Source organism: Brachionichthys hirsutus, chromosome 11 (assembly GCF_040956055.1).
Source record: "Brachionichthys hirsutus isolate HB-005 chromosome 11, CSIRO-AGI_Bhir_v1, whole genome shotgun sequence".
Classification (NCBI taxonomy): domain Eukaryota; kingdom Metazoa; phylum Chordata; class Actinopteri; order Lophiiformes; family Brachionichthyidae; genus Brachionichthys; species Brachionichthys hirsutus.
This window is the reverse complement of record NC_090907.1, coordinates 265,225-277,747: the sequence shown is the minus strand read 5'-3', so window position 1 is coordinate 277,747 and position 12,523 is coordinate 265,225. Positions and strand designations below refer to the sequence as shown.

Below are 12,523 nucleotides of genomic sequence, written 5' to 3'. Positions count from 1 at the left end.
TGTGTTTTATGAACGACCTTTATCGTCTACTTGAACTTTAAAATGTCGCTGAACCACTTAGCATAGTTAGCTTAGTTAGCTTAGTTAGGCCGCCGGACGGACGGCTAACTCTGAGCCGACTTTAGCCCGTGTCGCGCCCCGCGTGATGCCGCTGGGGAGACCTCTGTCCGGGGCTAACGGGTCCGTGTCTCCCTGCAGGACCAGCGTGAAGCTATGGCGGCGAGCTAAATGCTAGGCGGGTCGCTGGGCGCCACCATGCCGAGCCAGGCGGCATCCGGGACCGTGCTGCTGGCGCTGTGGGTCGCTCTGGGTCGGTGCGTTCCGCCTGCGGGGCCGGGCTGTGACAATGGAAAGGTTCGGTCCGGTTCGGTTCGGTTCGTGCCTTGTCACCATTGCTTCAGGTTAAGGAGCATTTTTATAAGTATTTCCGTGTGTGTGTGTGTGTGTGTGTGCGTGCGTGCTTGCGTGTGTTAGCTCTATTTGGACCGGGACCTGCCGGATGCAGCTGTTCATTGGGAATGTCCAACGTCTCCCTGGACCGCGACGGTAACTATGGAAACCGCCTCCTCGGGCGCGCTCTGGTGCACCCCGTTCTTGGGGGAACCCGGAGAGAACCCACGCAGAGAACACGGGGAGGAATCGAATCCAGAACCTTCTGAAGAGACTGCGCCGCCCACTGCGCCGCCCACTGCGCCGCCCCGGTCACAAAGCAGTCGCTGCTCAGGTGATCTAACGCGTCCCTCTGTCCACAGAGACATCCCAGCGTGGACACGGTCCATCACCCTGAGGTGAGTCAGCGATTCATCAATCGATCAATCAATCGATCTGTAACGTCTTCGTCACCTTTGACCCCGGAACAACCTGACCTGATGTTCTACAGCACGCCCACACCAGAACTGGGTTGGAGCGTCCGAGTTGATTGATTGATTGATTGATTGGTTGGTTGGTTGGTTACCAGGGTTACCATGCTTGTTTTCTTTCACCGCAGCGAGTCCGGCTGATCTGCATGGACCAGGATGTTTCCTACAACCGTTCCATTCCCAACAGGTAAGACCACCGGAACCGCAGGGTAGGGTACCTGTGTAGTACCTGTGTAGTACACGTAGGGTACCCGTGTACTGCATGTCGGGTACCTGTGTAGTACCTGTGTAGTACACGTAGGGTACCCGTGTACTGCATGTCGGGTACCTGTGTAGTACCTGTGTAGTACACGTAGGGTACCCGTGTACTGCATGTAGGGTACCTGTGTAGTACCTGTAGTACCTGTAGTGTAACAGAAGGTACCCACTCTTAAAGTACTGTGTGTGTTGCAGTGGAGCGCACCGACCAATCAGGGCAGAGAGTGGCGAGTACCTGTACTGCCCTCCTCAGCGGTGGATCAATAATTTACACGTGAGTCAACGCGGACTCTGACCTCAAGACCAGGTCACAATTTGTTGTTTGTCATGAAACCAATCAGGCCACGCCCACTGATGATGTCATGACATCAGGGCGGGGCCTTTAGGTCAGAGGTTCTAGAACTTGAAACGACCCGATGCGCCGCGCCCTGCAGCCATGGCAACGCTTAATGTGCACGCGTGCTGTAGGGGGCGCCACTGAGCTATTACACAGTACCTGCAATACAACCGAGGAGGGGGCGGAGTCCCGCTGCTGCTCACCTGTCTGTCTTCCAGCACGCGGCGACCGTCCTCCTCTTCCATCCCTGCGCTCCGTCCCAGGAACGCCGTCTCCTGTCCGTCCTGGGACGCTCCTGTCTGTCCAACTACGTCCTCACGCCACACCATCAGCTGAGCCAACGGCGGGTGAGCGGCAGCCCCGTCAGCAGGCGACACGTCCAGGGGGTCTAATCTGGTGCTGGTTTAATCCGGGTCCTGATGGTTTAATCCGGGTCCTGATGGTTTAATCTGGGTCCTGAGGGTTTAATCTGGGTCCTGATGGTTTAATCTGGGTCCTGATGGTTTAATCCGGGTCCTGATGGTTTAATCTGGGTCCTGATGGTTTAATCTGGGTTCTGATGGTTTAATCTGGGTTCTGATGGTTTAATCTGGGTCCTGCCGGTTTAATCTGGGTCCTGATGGTTTAATCTGGGTCCTGCCGGTTTAATCTGGGTCCTGATGGTTTAATCTGGGTCCTGCTGGTTTAATCTGGGTCCTGATGGTTTAATCTGGGTCCTGATGGTTTAATCTGGGTCCTGAGGGTTTAATCTGGGTCCTGCCGGTTTAATCTGGGTCCTGATGGTTTAATCTGGGTCCTGCTGGTTTAATCTGGGTCCTGCTGGTTTAATCCGGGTCCTGCCGGTTTAATCTGGGTTCTACTGGTTTAATCTGGGTCCTGCTGGTTTAATCTGGGTTCTGCTGGTTTAATCTGGGTTCTACCAGTTTAATCTGGATTCTACTGGTTTAATCTGGGTTCTACTGGTTTAATCTGGGTTCTACTGGCTTAATCTGGGTTCTACTGGTTTATGTCGGTTCTACTGGTTTATATCTGGGTTCTACTGGTTTTCTTCACTGTCCTTGTGACTCATCTGTACTCAACGAACACCAAGCTAAGCTAATGTTAGCAGCAGCAACGATCTGACTAAGTGCACATGAGAAGTGAACTCTGAGGTCGATGATGTCATCGACGAGACGAGTCTGTGGTTAAATATCTGAACGCTGCACGTAGAGACTTCCTGTTTGTAGCTCAGAAGCTAGCGTGATGCTAACATGACGCCGATTAGCCTGTGTTTGATGTTTGTTCTCTGTTCAGCCAATAGCCTTGGTTTCCTGGGCTCGTACCTTGGAGCTGTCCACGGTGGCCGTCTCGGACGCCTGTGATTGGCTGGAGACCACGACGTCCACATCAAACGGGTCCGGAGGCGTGAGGCCAAGCTGGCGGTACGACTACCTGCTGACCAGGTCGGCTGAGCAGGAACCGGAGGAACCGCCAGGAAGCAGGAAGGTCCGGAGACTCGGGTTCTTTCGTACGCCGATGACCAGCGTCTCTATATCCGAGTCTGAGATGTGACTGCCGACCCCCCCCAGGAGGCCGTAAGGAGGTGCTGCCAGGAGGTCATCACCAAGTCCAACAGGGAGGCCAAAGTCCGGCCAGTCAGAGCGGAACACACCAACGGGACCATACGGGACGTCCAGAACCTCAGCAGGACTCTTGGACCGCCGGCAGGTTCCCCTCCAGGGAACCGGACGACTATCCAGTCCAACACTCAGAACACAGACCGGCCCCGGCCTGCCGGGTCAGACGCACTCAGAACTCAAAGCCCAAATGCTGGTCCGATAAAGCATGGGCACCCATCCGGGACAGGGACTCGGACCCGCAGCTCCAAATACGAAGCTTCAGACCCTCCAGGAGTTCTGAAGGAGGGTGATGAAGCCGTCGCATTGAAAGAGAGAGCGTTCTCCCGGTCCGCCTCTCAGCAGAACCCAGGTCCAGCCACCGACCCGCCCAGCAAGGACTCGGAGGTGAGCGGGAGGTTCTCCAGGACCCAGAGGTCGGACGAGGCGGTCTGGGCGGCGGCGGCGCTGGGCTTCCTGCTGGTTCTGCTGACCCTGTCGGTTCTTCACACACGCCTGTACCGCCAGTGGAGGACGGCGCCGAGTCTGTACTGGACCGACCCACAGCTGGGCTACGACAGCGTGGCAGGTGTGGGGGCGGGGACACGGTGGTCCAATCAGGCAGCGCCGGGGGGGGGGGCCTTCATTAACACGCTGCGTTTGTGTCCCTCAGATGTGATCCGCAGGAGGCTCCGGATCACAAAGAGGAGGCGCAAGAGGAGCAGGAGGCAGGAGTGCGTCCTCCTTCCCAGCTCGTCCAGCTCCGATGACGTCCAATGATGATCCAGCAGAACCAAGATGGCCGCCAGCTGCAGTCCTGTGGTTGTGAACTGTGTTTGTTAGCTTAGCCGCTAAATAAACAGTCCGGAACGCCGTCCGGTTTAACAGAGTTATCTCTAAACGGACAAACTCCAGAATCCAGTCATGGATCAAAGCTCCGCCCTCGATGACATCATCCGTCAGCCGCACATTCCCTCCAAGCTTTAAATATAAGATATCGTTTCACGAAAACGTTCCAGAGTGACTTGATTTGTTTTTCTGGATTAAATGTATGAGCAAAGAAACTGCAAATTAAATATTCAACCCTAAAAACATTGAGTATAAATATAAAGTGTATTTGTTTAGTGTAAATATAAACGGGTTAGTTAGTCTGAGGAGGCGGAGCTCTGAATCCCGCAGGTAAAGGTGAAGAAGGGGGCGGGATCAGGACAGACTGGATGGACGTCCCAGTTTGTGTTCTTAACTTCTTCCAGGTGAAGGACAGAGGTGATGACATAAAGAACCGGACCCGAATAAAGAACCGAGCCCGTGACCCGGTTCGACCAGACAGCGGTCCAACAATCGGGTTTAGATCCAGAAGAACCGGATCAGACGACGTCGTTTCTCCGTTTTATTACAAACGTACAGCTTATGAGTTCCCGGTTCCGGTTCTGTCTCCCAAAGCGTCGGGGGGGAAGCGTTAACATTCAGACTAGAGGCTCCCTGGGGGGCCAGAACCGGGCCGTGTGCGTTCCCCTCCCCCCGTTCGGTCCACGCTAAATAGTGCAACTTGGACCGCAGTGACGTCATAGCCTGCTAACGAAGGGGGGCGGGCCCGGGGGGGGTCAGACCCGTCCGCCGCGTTGGACCAACAAAGAGTTAAATCAACACGTAGCTTAATAGAAATATCGGTTTATATGGTTAGAGCTGCGCAGCCGTGATTGGCCCGTCAGACAGGAAGTAGTGATTCAGCCAATCAAGAGAGAGATAGTGACGACACTTCACCCTCACCCTAGTAGTGACATCATCCGGGGGGGGGCGAGCCTTCCAAGTGCTGGGGGCAGGGTCTGTGATGAAGATGGAGACCCTCCTCTTCCTCGTCACGTGACTCTTTCTGGACGTAAACCGGATCTCAAACGTTCCCCCCCCGCTTAGGGGCGGGCGGCGTCGGATCCGGATTGTTTGGTCGGTAGAGGGACGGATGTGCTGGACCCAGACCAGCACATCCAGAACTCTCAGTCAGGGTCTGGTCTCAGCACCCCCCCCCCGGGCCCAATGACGGGACCGCTAGCATGAAAGCAGAGGAACCCGTTGGTGAGGGCGGGGCAACCGACCAGAGACCACGAGCTCCAGACCTGCCTGGATGTGGACAGGAAGTAGTTTGTTTCCTGGGGCGGGTCCACCCTGAGACTAGCAGCAGAGACTATTGGTGACGGGATGGCTCCTCCCTGACCCCGCCCACCTTGTGATGACCGATGAACTTGGTTCTGAAGCCAGGTGAGGACTTTTACTGTAAGGAATGAAGCGTTTCATGGACCCGCCGGGCCCAGAGGAACCCGGGTCCGGTTCTGAGATGATTCCACTGGCTCTGCTACAAGAGGTTCTGTAATTAAAGGCCCGGAACAACCGAGGGGAGCGTTTGGATCCACCAGGGGGCCACCTGAGACCAGATCAGCCCCACCCCCTTTGGCAAATGTTCAACCCCTCGGGCCCGAACAGCCCAGAACCCGTTCACGGGCCGGCCTCAATGAGATCAACAAAAAGATCAATAAAAAACAACAACAAGTCTCCAGTGTAACGGTCCGTTTGTCCTCCCGGTGCTCGCCTCACCAGAACTCGTGCTGCGTACCGCCGGGCCGGGCCGGACCGGCGCCCTGCGGGACGAGGTCCGTCTTCCCCGGGGGACAACGGGGCTTTGTGTCTGGCTGGAGGACCCCTGCAGAACGGCGTCCCTCCCCCCGGGTTGAGGTCGGGGGAGGGACGCCGTTTCTCCTGGTCCGACTCAGCGGGCTGTAGGCTCCGCCCACCCTGCATCACTGCTTCTTCTCTCGGGTGGTGATGGTGACGAGCTGCTTGGCGGCCTTGGCGATGTCGTACGCGCACTGGATGACCTGCTGGGTGAGGAGCTGGTAGTCCACGGCAACGGCGCCGGAGCCGGGCTCGGACGGCGCCGCCTTGCGGCACTCCACCTGCAGCCGGGAGGCGCTGGAAGCCAGCAGGCGGAGGGAGCAGTGGACGGCGTCCAACGCCGGTCGCTACGGAAACACGAAGGAAGAGGAGGACTCAGAGACGAGGAGACAGGAAGAGGAGACAGGAAGAGGAGGACCTACTTTCGGGAAAAGGGACGCCATCTCCGTGACGGCGGCGTGGATCTTCTCCGAGCACGGGACGAAGCTGCAGGAGGGAAAGGTCCGGTTCAAACTGGACGAACGTTTCATCTTCCCTTCGGTTCCCCTAACGTCAGCGGGCCCGGTGGACCCGGTGGACCCGGTGGACCCGGTGGACCGGTGGACCCGGTCTGAATGACGTCTCCCTGTGGGCGTGGCTCCTACCTGTCGTGTTTGAACTCCTGGGCGGCCCTCAGCAGCTCCTGGATGTTCTTGGTCACCTGCTCGGTTTTCAGGATGACGTCCTCGGTGCAGGGCAGGGTGGGGTCTGGCTCCGCCCCCTCCACGCCACCCCCGTCTTCGGACTCCCCGCGGCCGTCCTCCTCACTGCTGCGCCCGATGCTGACAGGAGGAGCACAAAAACGGGACCGGTAGTTTACGGAACCGCCTGATGGGGCGCGGGGTCACGGCGACGTCACGGCGACGTCACGGCGACGTCACGGCGACGTCACGGCGACGTCACGGCGACGTCACGGCGATGTCACGGTGACGTCACGCTGACTCCGGCGCTGACCTTTGCGAGAGGTCGTATGTCTGCGTGTTGTCGTAGTCGCTGTCGGCGCCGCTGCCGTGCTTCTCCATTTTCTGGATCTGAGGGGGGAAGAAAACAAACGGTTAGAACCGACCTTCACCCCCCCACCCAGGTCCAGCCCCCGCGGGGGGGGTCTGTGTGGTCCACCTCCTGCAGAATCCTTGGGGTCTCGTCTCACCGTGTATCGGCCCGCCTCGGTGGACCCAGACAGGTGCTGACCTCCGTAGGTGGCTGGACCCCCTGAACCCCCCCTCCTGACCTGTGAAGAGAGTGCAGGACCAGGTCCGTGAGACCAGGCACAAAGTTCTGCTCCAACACGGACCATCAGAGGAGCAGAACCGGTCCAGAATCCACATGTGATGCAGGACAGGTGAGGAGAGAGAGGACAGACAGGTGAGTCTCTGAACCGGGTTCTGTTACTCCTGGAACCAGCATCCAGGTGATCTGGTCCAGCGGACCTGCACGAAGACACGCCCAACCTCGTGTGATTGGCTGTCAGCCATCTTTGTTTATTTACTCTGAACAGACAGTGATGCGTTCAGAAGCGAGGCGTGACGTCTCTGTTCCTGCCACTAGAGGGCGCTACCTCCGTACGGGTCTACGCTCCGCCCACTGGGCTCAGTGGCGATCGGATCGGGACGGATGCTGGTACCAGGTTCGGGTAGGAGCAGACCCCGCCCACACCGGGACACGCCCACACCCATCAAAGACAAGGAAGCAGAGCCTCGGGGTCGGACTTGAGAGCCAATCAGGACCACCGAAAAGGAAGGTGGGCTTAGAAAGGGGCGGGGCCTTCTAACTTACGCTGGGCGTGTTGAGGGGCTGCAGGCGGGCTGCCAGGGAGTCCAGCGCTGGGGGGCCATGGGTCGCCCCTGTCTCGTACATAGAGAAGGCCTGGCGGTCTCTCCGGTGGGGGTGGGGGTGGGAGGGGGGGCAACCGTGGAGGGCCCACTTCCTCCTCTCATCCCACCCCCTCCACCAGGCCCTCCTACCCCACGACCAGATGCCCCCCCAGCCTGCTGGCCCCCATGCAGTACATTGTTCTCTGTCTGCATCCGTGTGATCTACAGAAGGGGGGGGGGGGGGGGGACACGGGAGGGGGTGTCAACTGAGGATGAGGACGAGGACGACTCCTCCTCCTCGCTCCTGCTCCCTACCTCCTTGTGGAGCCGCCGCAGCTCCTCGCTCAGGCTGTTGTTGACCCTCAGCAGCTGCTGCACCTTGGCCTCGGAGGAGGCCAGCGCCTTCTTCACCTCCAGGTACTCCTGCAGGGTGATGGGCCCGTCCGACAGGTCCGACGAGTCCATGCTCTGGGGAGGAGGAGGGAGGAGCAGAGGAGGAGGCGGCCGTTACTCGTGTCCCGCTTCCGGTCCAGAACCACGGCGGGACCGCTCCGTGACTGGGCGGCCTGTTTTCCTCTCTCTGACAGAGACCCAGAATATCTGATGATGTCACTCATCCTGCAAAGCATGCTGGGACAGACCGTCGTGGGGAGGGGGGGCGGGGTCTGCTAGCTGATCTCTGAGGCTTCAGGAGAGGAAGAGACTATAAATAAAGTAAATAAACGAGTAATAAACAACCGTTTGTCTCACTTTACTGCGCATCACGCCTCCTCCTATTGGACGACCCGAACATCCTGGCCTCGAGTTGGTGCTCCTAGCTGCTAACTGCTACACACTGCTAACTCTTACTAGCTGCTAACTGCTACACACTGCTAACTCTTACTAGCTGCTAACTGCTACACACTGCTAACTCTTACTAGCTGCTAACTGCTACACACTGCTAACTCTTACTAGCTGCTAACTCCAACACACTGCTAACTCTTACTAGCTGCTAACTGCTACACACTGCTAACTCTTACTAGCTGCTAACTGCTACACACTGCTACTGACTGCTAACTCCAACACACTGCTAACTCTTACTAGCTGCTAACTCTTACTAGCTGCTAACTCCTACACACTGCTAACTCTTACTAGCTGCTAACTCCTACACACTGCTAACTCTTACTAGCTGCTAGCTACTTAAATCTTTTACTTTGGTTTCAATCATAAAACTGTATGGGAACACCCCCCTACCTTGGCCCGGTTGCTGCGTTGCGTGTTGTTGTTGTTCTGGGCGGTTAACTCGCTGTCCGTGTCTTCGTCCGACGCCACGCTGTCGTAGTCGTGCTGGTCGTCATCGACTCCCAGATCCAGCAGCTCTGACGGACAGAAACACGACAGATGTCGGGGTCCTGGTCCGGGCCGGGTCCCGTCGGGTCCCGGCCCGGACCAGGACCCCCAGTCTCACCAGTCGGGCTGCTGAGGCCTTTCCCCTGCTGCCTCCTCTTGGCGTCGCTCAGGATGTCGATGATCAGCGTGGCGAACTCCCGGGCGTTGAAGCGGGCCAGCTTCTGTCTGCCCTGAGAGAGTTAGAGGTCAGTGAACGCAGCACGAACACAGCCGGAGCCAGAGGTCAGCGAACGCAGCACGAACGCAGCCGGAGCCAGAGGTCAGCGAACGCAGCACGAACGCAGCCGGAGCCAGAGGTCAGTGAACGCAGCACGAACGCAGCCGGAGCCAGAGGTCAGTGAACGCAGCACGAACGCAGCCAGAGCCAGAAGTCAGTGAACGCAGCACGAACGCAGCCGGAGCCAGAGGTCAGTGAACGCAGCACAAAACGCAGCCGGAGCCAGAGGTCAGTGAACGCAGCACGAACGCAGCCGGAGCCAGAGGTCAGTGAACGCAGCACGAACGCAGCCGGAGCCAGAGGTCAGTGAACGCAGCACGAACGCAGCCGGAGCCAGAGGTCAGTGAACGCAGCACGAACGCAGCCGGAGCCAGAGGTCAGTGAACGCAGCACGAACGCAGCCGGAGCCAGAGGTCAGTGAATGCAGCACGAACGCAGCCGGAGCCAGAGGTCAGTGAACGCAGCACGAACGCAGCCGGAGCCAGAGGTCAGTGAACGCAGCACGAAACGCAGCCGGAGCCAGAGGTCAGTGAACGCAGCACGAACGCAGCCGGAGCCAGAGGTCAGTGAACGCAGCACGAACGCAGCCGGAGCCAGAGGTCAGTGAACGCAGCACGAACGCAGCCGGAGCCAGAGGTCAGTGAACGCAGCACGAACGCAGCCGGAGCCAGAGGTCAGTGAACGCAGCACGAACGCAGCCGGAGCCAGAGGTCAGTGAACGCAGCACGAACGCAGCCGGAGCCAGAGGTCAGTGAATGCAGCACGAACGCAGCCGGAGCCAGAGGTCAGTGAACGCAGCACGAACGCAGCCGGAGCCAGAGGTCAGTGAACGCAGCACGAACGCAGCCGGAGCCAGAGGTCAGTGAACGCAGCACGAACGCAGCCGGAGCCAGAGGTCAGTGAACGCAGCACGAACGCAGCCGGAGCCAGAGGTCAGTGAACGCAGCACGAACGCAGCCGGAGCCAGAGGTCAGTGAACGCAGCACGAACGCAGCCGGAGCCAGAGGTCAGTGAACGCAGCACGAACGCAGCCGGAGCCAGAGGTCAGTGAACGCAGCACGAACGCAGCCGGAGCCAGAGGTCAGTGAACGCAGCACGAACGCAGCCGGAGCCAGAGGTCAGTGAACGCAGCACGAACGCAGCCGGAGCCAGAGGTCAGTGAATGCAGCACGAACGCAGCCGGAGCCGGAGGTCAGTGAACGCAGCACGAACGCAGCCGGAGCCAGAGGTCAGTGAACGCAGCACGAACGCAGCCGGAGCCAGAGGTCAGTGAACGCAGCACGAACGCAGCCGGAGCCAGAGGTCAGTGAACGCAGCACGAACGCAGCCGGAGCCAGAGGTCAGTGAACGCAGCACGAACGCAGCCGGAGCCAGAGGTCAGTGAACGCAGCACGAACGCAGCCGGAGCCAGAGGTCAGTGAACGCAGCTGGGGCCAGAACCCGGTGTGACCGGCGGCTGCGGTATGCCACACACACACACACACACACGTAAACACACACACACACACACGTAAACACACACACACACACACGCGCTCTTTCCGCTGGACCTGCACGCTTCGCACGAGAAGCTCTAACTGGCTGTGAATCTTTCCTGAACCGTCCAATCAGGACAGAGCAGACGTGGCAATGGAGAGAAAATATGTGAGGACATTCATCTTCATCCTCCTCCTTCTCCTCCTCCTCCAAGGCAATTTGGAATGACGTCAGGATCCATTTCTCCTTCCTACTCAGGAGCTCTTGGGAAACAGAGATCACCTGTGTGTCTGTGTGTGCGTGTGTGTCTGTGTGTGTGTCTGTGTGTGCGTGTGTCTGTGTGTGTGCGTGTGTCTGTGTGTGTGTGTGCGTGCGTGCGTGCGTGCGTGTGAGTGTGCGTGTGTGTGTGTGTGTGTGTGTGCGCGCGTGTGAGTGCGCGCGTGTGAGTGTGCGCGTGTGTGTGCGTGTGTGTGTGTGTGTGTGTCTGTGTGTGTGTGTGTGTGTGCGCGTGTGAGTGTGCGTGTGTGTGTGTGTGTGTGTCTGTGCGTGTGTGTGTGCGTGTGTGTGTGTGTCTGTGTGTGTGTGTGCGTGCGTGCGTGCGTGTGTCTGTGTGTGTCTGTGTGTGTGTGTCTGTGTCTGTGTGAGTGTGTGTGTGTGTGTGTGTGTCTGTGTGCGTGCGTGCGTGCGTGTGTCTGTGCGTGTGTGTGTGCGTGCGTTACCGGTTACCTGGTTCCGTGTGGCCGAGTACTCCGGGTTGACGGGGAGGAAGGGCACGGCGCTGCGCTCCGTCACCAGGGTGCTGTGGTTTTGGGTCGTGAGCCAAACTGGAGGCATGGAGACAGAAATGAGAGCTGGGTGGGCGGAGTCTCTTCTGTCTCCGCCCTCGGACGCGAGTGAAGTCCACCTAAAACTGGACCATGCTGGTTCTGATCTGAGAGGATCTGACTGCTGCTAAGGGAGAGAAAGAGAGAGAGAGGGGCGAGGAAGAGGAGCAGAGAACCACAAGAATGTTCTCACGCCGTTCCTCCTCCTCCTCCTCCTCCTCCTCTCCTCCGCCGCGTCTCAAACACAAACAGACCGGGAGTGAGGAAGATGAGGAGGAAGGCTCCGGGGCTCACCTGCGTCGTTCTCCCTGCGGTCCACCTCGTCGTAGACGTCCATCGCCAGCTCCTCAAACAGCCGATTGTTGAGCTGTCGCACAAACACACACGGCGAGTCACACACCTGAGCAGGTGTCCCCGCCGCTAACGCTCGTAGCCACCTTACAGTCTGTCAGTAGCATGTAGCTTGTCATGACCCTCAAAGAACCGGAACCGGAAAAACCCCACAGGTTCAGGGCGGGGCCTGCAGGCTCAACGCTGCTGCCTCATTAGCATAAAGACCGGTCCGGGCTCCGTCGGTACCGCACGGTTCTCCGTCTTACGTGACGCTCCTCTGGCAGGTTTGGGTCACGACTAAAGGACAAGTCCTGACCCTGGGGTGTTCCCGGTCCCGGTTCCGGTCCCGGTTCCGGTCCCGGTTCCGGTCCCGGCCCCGGTTCCGGTCCCGGTTCCGGACCATTGCTTGTCAGACCAACTCACCGCCTGCAGCTTCTTCTTGGCGGCTTTGGCCAATTCTGATAGATCCAGACTGGAAAACACAGAAGAGAGCAGTCAGAAGAGAGGAGGAGGAAGAGGAGGAGGAGGAGGAGGAGGAGGAGGAGGAGGCAGGCGGTATGGAGGAGCGATGAGGGGAGGGGGGGGGGTTGGGTAAAATAGCAATAATAAGATCAATCTGTCGGCTGGTGATCATCTAATCAATAATCCGAGACGCATTCGACTCGTCTTCGTCACCTTCCTCGCTCCGCCGTGCGTCTGATCGGATCCTACTTT

At 58.5% G+C, this 12,523-nt stretch overlaps 2 protein-coding genes across 2 annotated transcripts in view; one reads left to right on the top strand and one right to left on the bottom strand.

The window, feature by feature from the left end:
- Positions 1-255: 255 nt before the first annotated feature.
- LOC137901627 (tumor protein p53-inducible protein 13-like) lies at positions 256-3,855 on the top strand. Its single transcript, XM_068745672.1, has 9 exons — positions 256-354; positions 475-546; positions 753-788; positions 989-1,047; positions 1,314-1,392; positions 1,674-1,802; positions 2,749-2,940; positions 3,024-3,639; positions 3,724-3,855. Exons 1-9 carry the CDS (start codon positions 256-258, stop codon positions 3,828-3,830), a joined length of 1,389 nt encoding a protein of 462 aa, XP_068601773.1. The 3' UTR covers positions 3,831-3,855.
- A 271-nt stretch (positions 3,856-4,126) lies between these two features.
- LOC137901626 (ARF GTPase-activating protein GIT1-like) overlaps positions 4,127-12,523 on the bottom strand; it is a 16,549-nt gene continuing 8,152 nt past the window's right edge. The window contains 13 exon segments of the mRNA XM_068745671.1: positions 4,127-6,064; positions 6,140-6,203; positions 6,362-6,538; positions 6,711-6,787; positions 6,907-6,987; positions 7,533-7,655; positions 7,658-7,792; positions 7,886-8,038; positions 8,804-8,928; positions 9,018-9,129; positions 11,379-11,476; positions 11,771-11,843; positions 12,233-12,281. Coding sequence (XP_068601772.1) covers positions 5,843-6,064; positions 6,140-6,203; positions 6,362-6,538; positions 6,711-6,787; positions 6,907-6,987; positions 7,533-7,655; positions 7,658-7,792; positions 7,886-8,038; positions 8,804-8,928; positions 9,018-9,129; positions 11,379-11,476; positions 11,771-11,843; positions 12,233-12,281 — 1,489 coding nt within the window. The 3' untranslated portion in view covers positions 4,127-5,842.

What these genes read in the sequence shown, in the direction of transcription:
- LOC137901627 (XM_068745672.1), top strand. Translation starts at nt 256, where the DNA reads ATGCCGAGCCAGGCGGCATCCGGGACCGTGCTGCTGGCGCTGTGGGTC. An exon ending in CGGGCTGTGACAATGGAAAG is followed by an intron (nt 355 to 474) that starts GTTCGGTCCGGT and finishes TGCGTGTGTTAG; the next exon opens with CTCTATTTGGACCGGGACCT. An exon ending in AACCGCCAGGAAGCAGGAAG is followed by an intron (nt 2,941 to 3,023) that starts GTCCGGAGACTC and finishes GACCCCCCCCAG; the next exon opens with GAGGCCGTAAGGAGGTGCTG.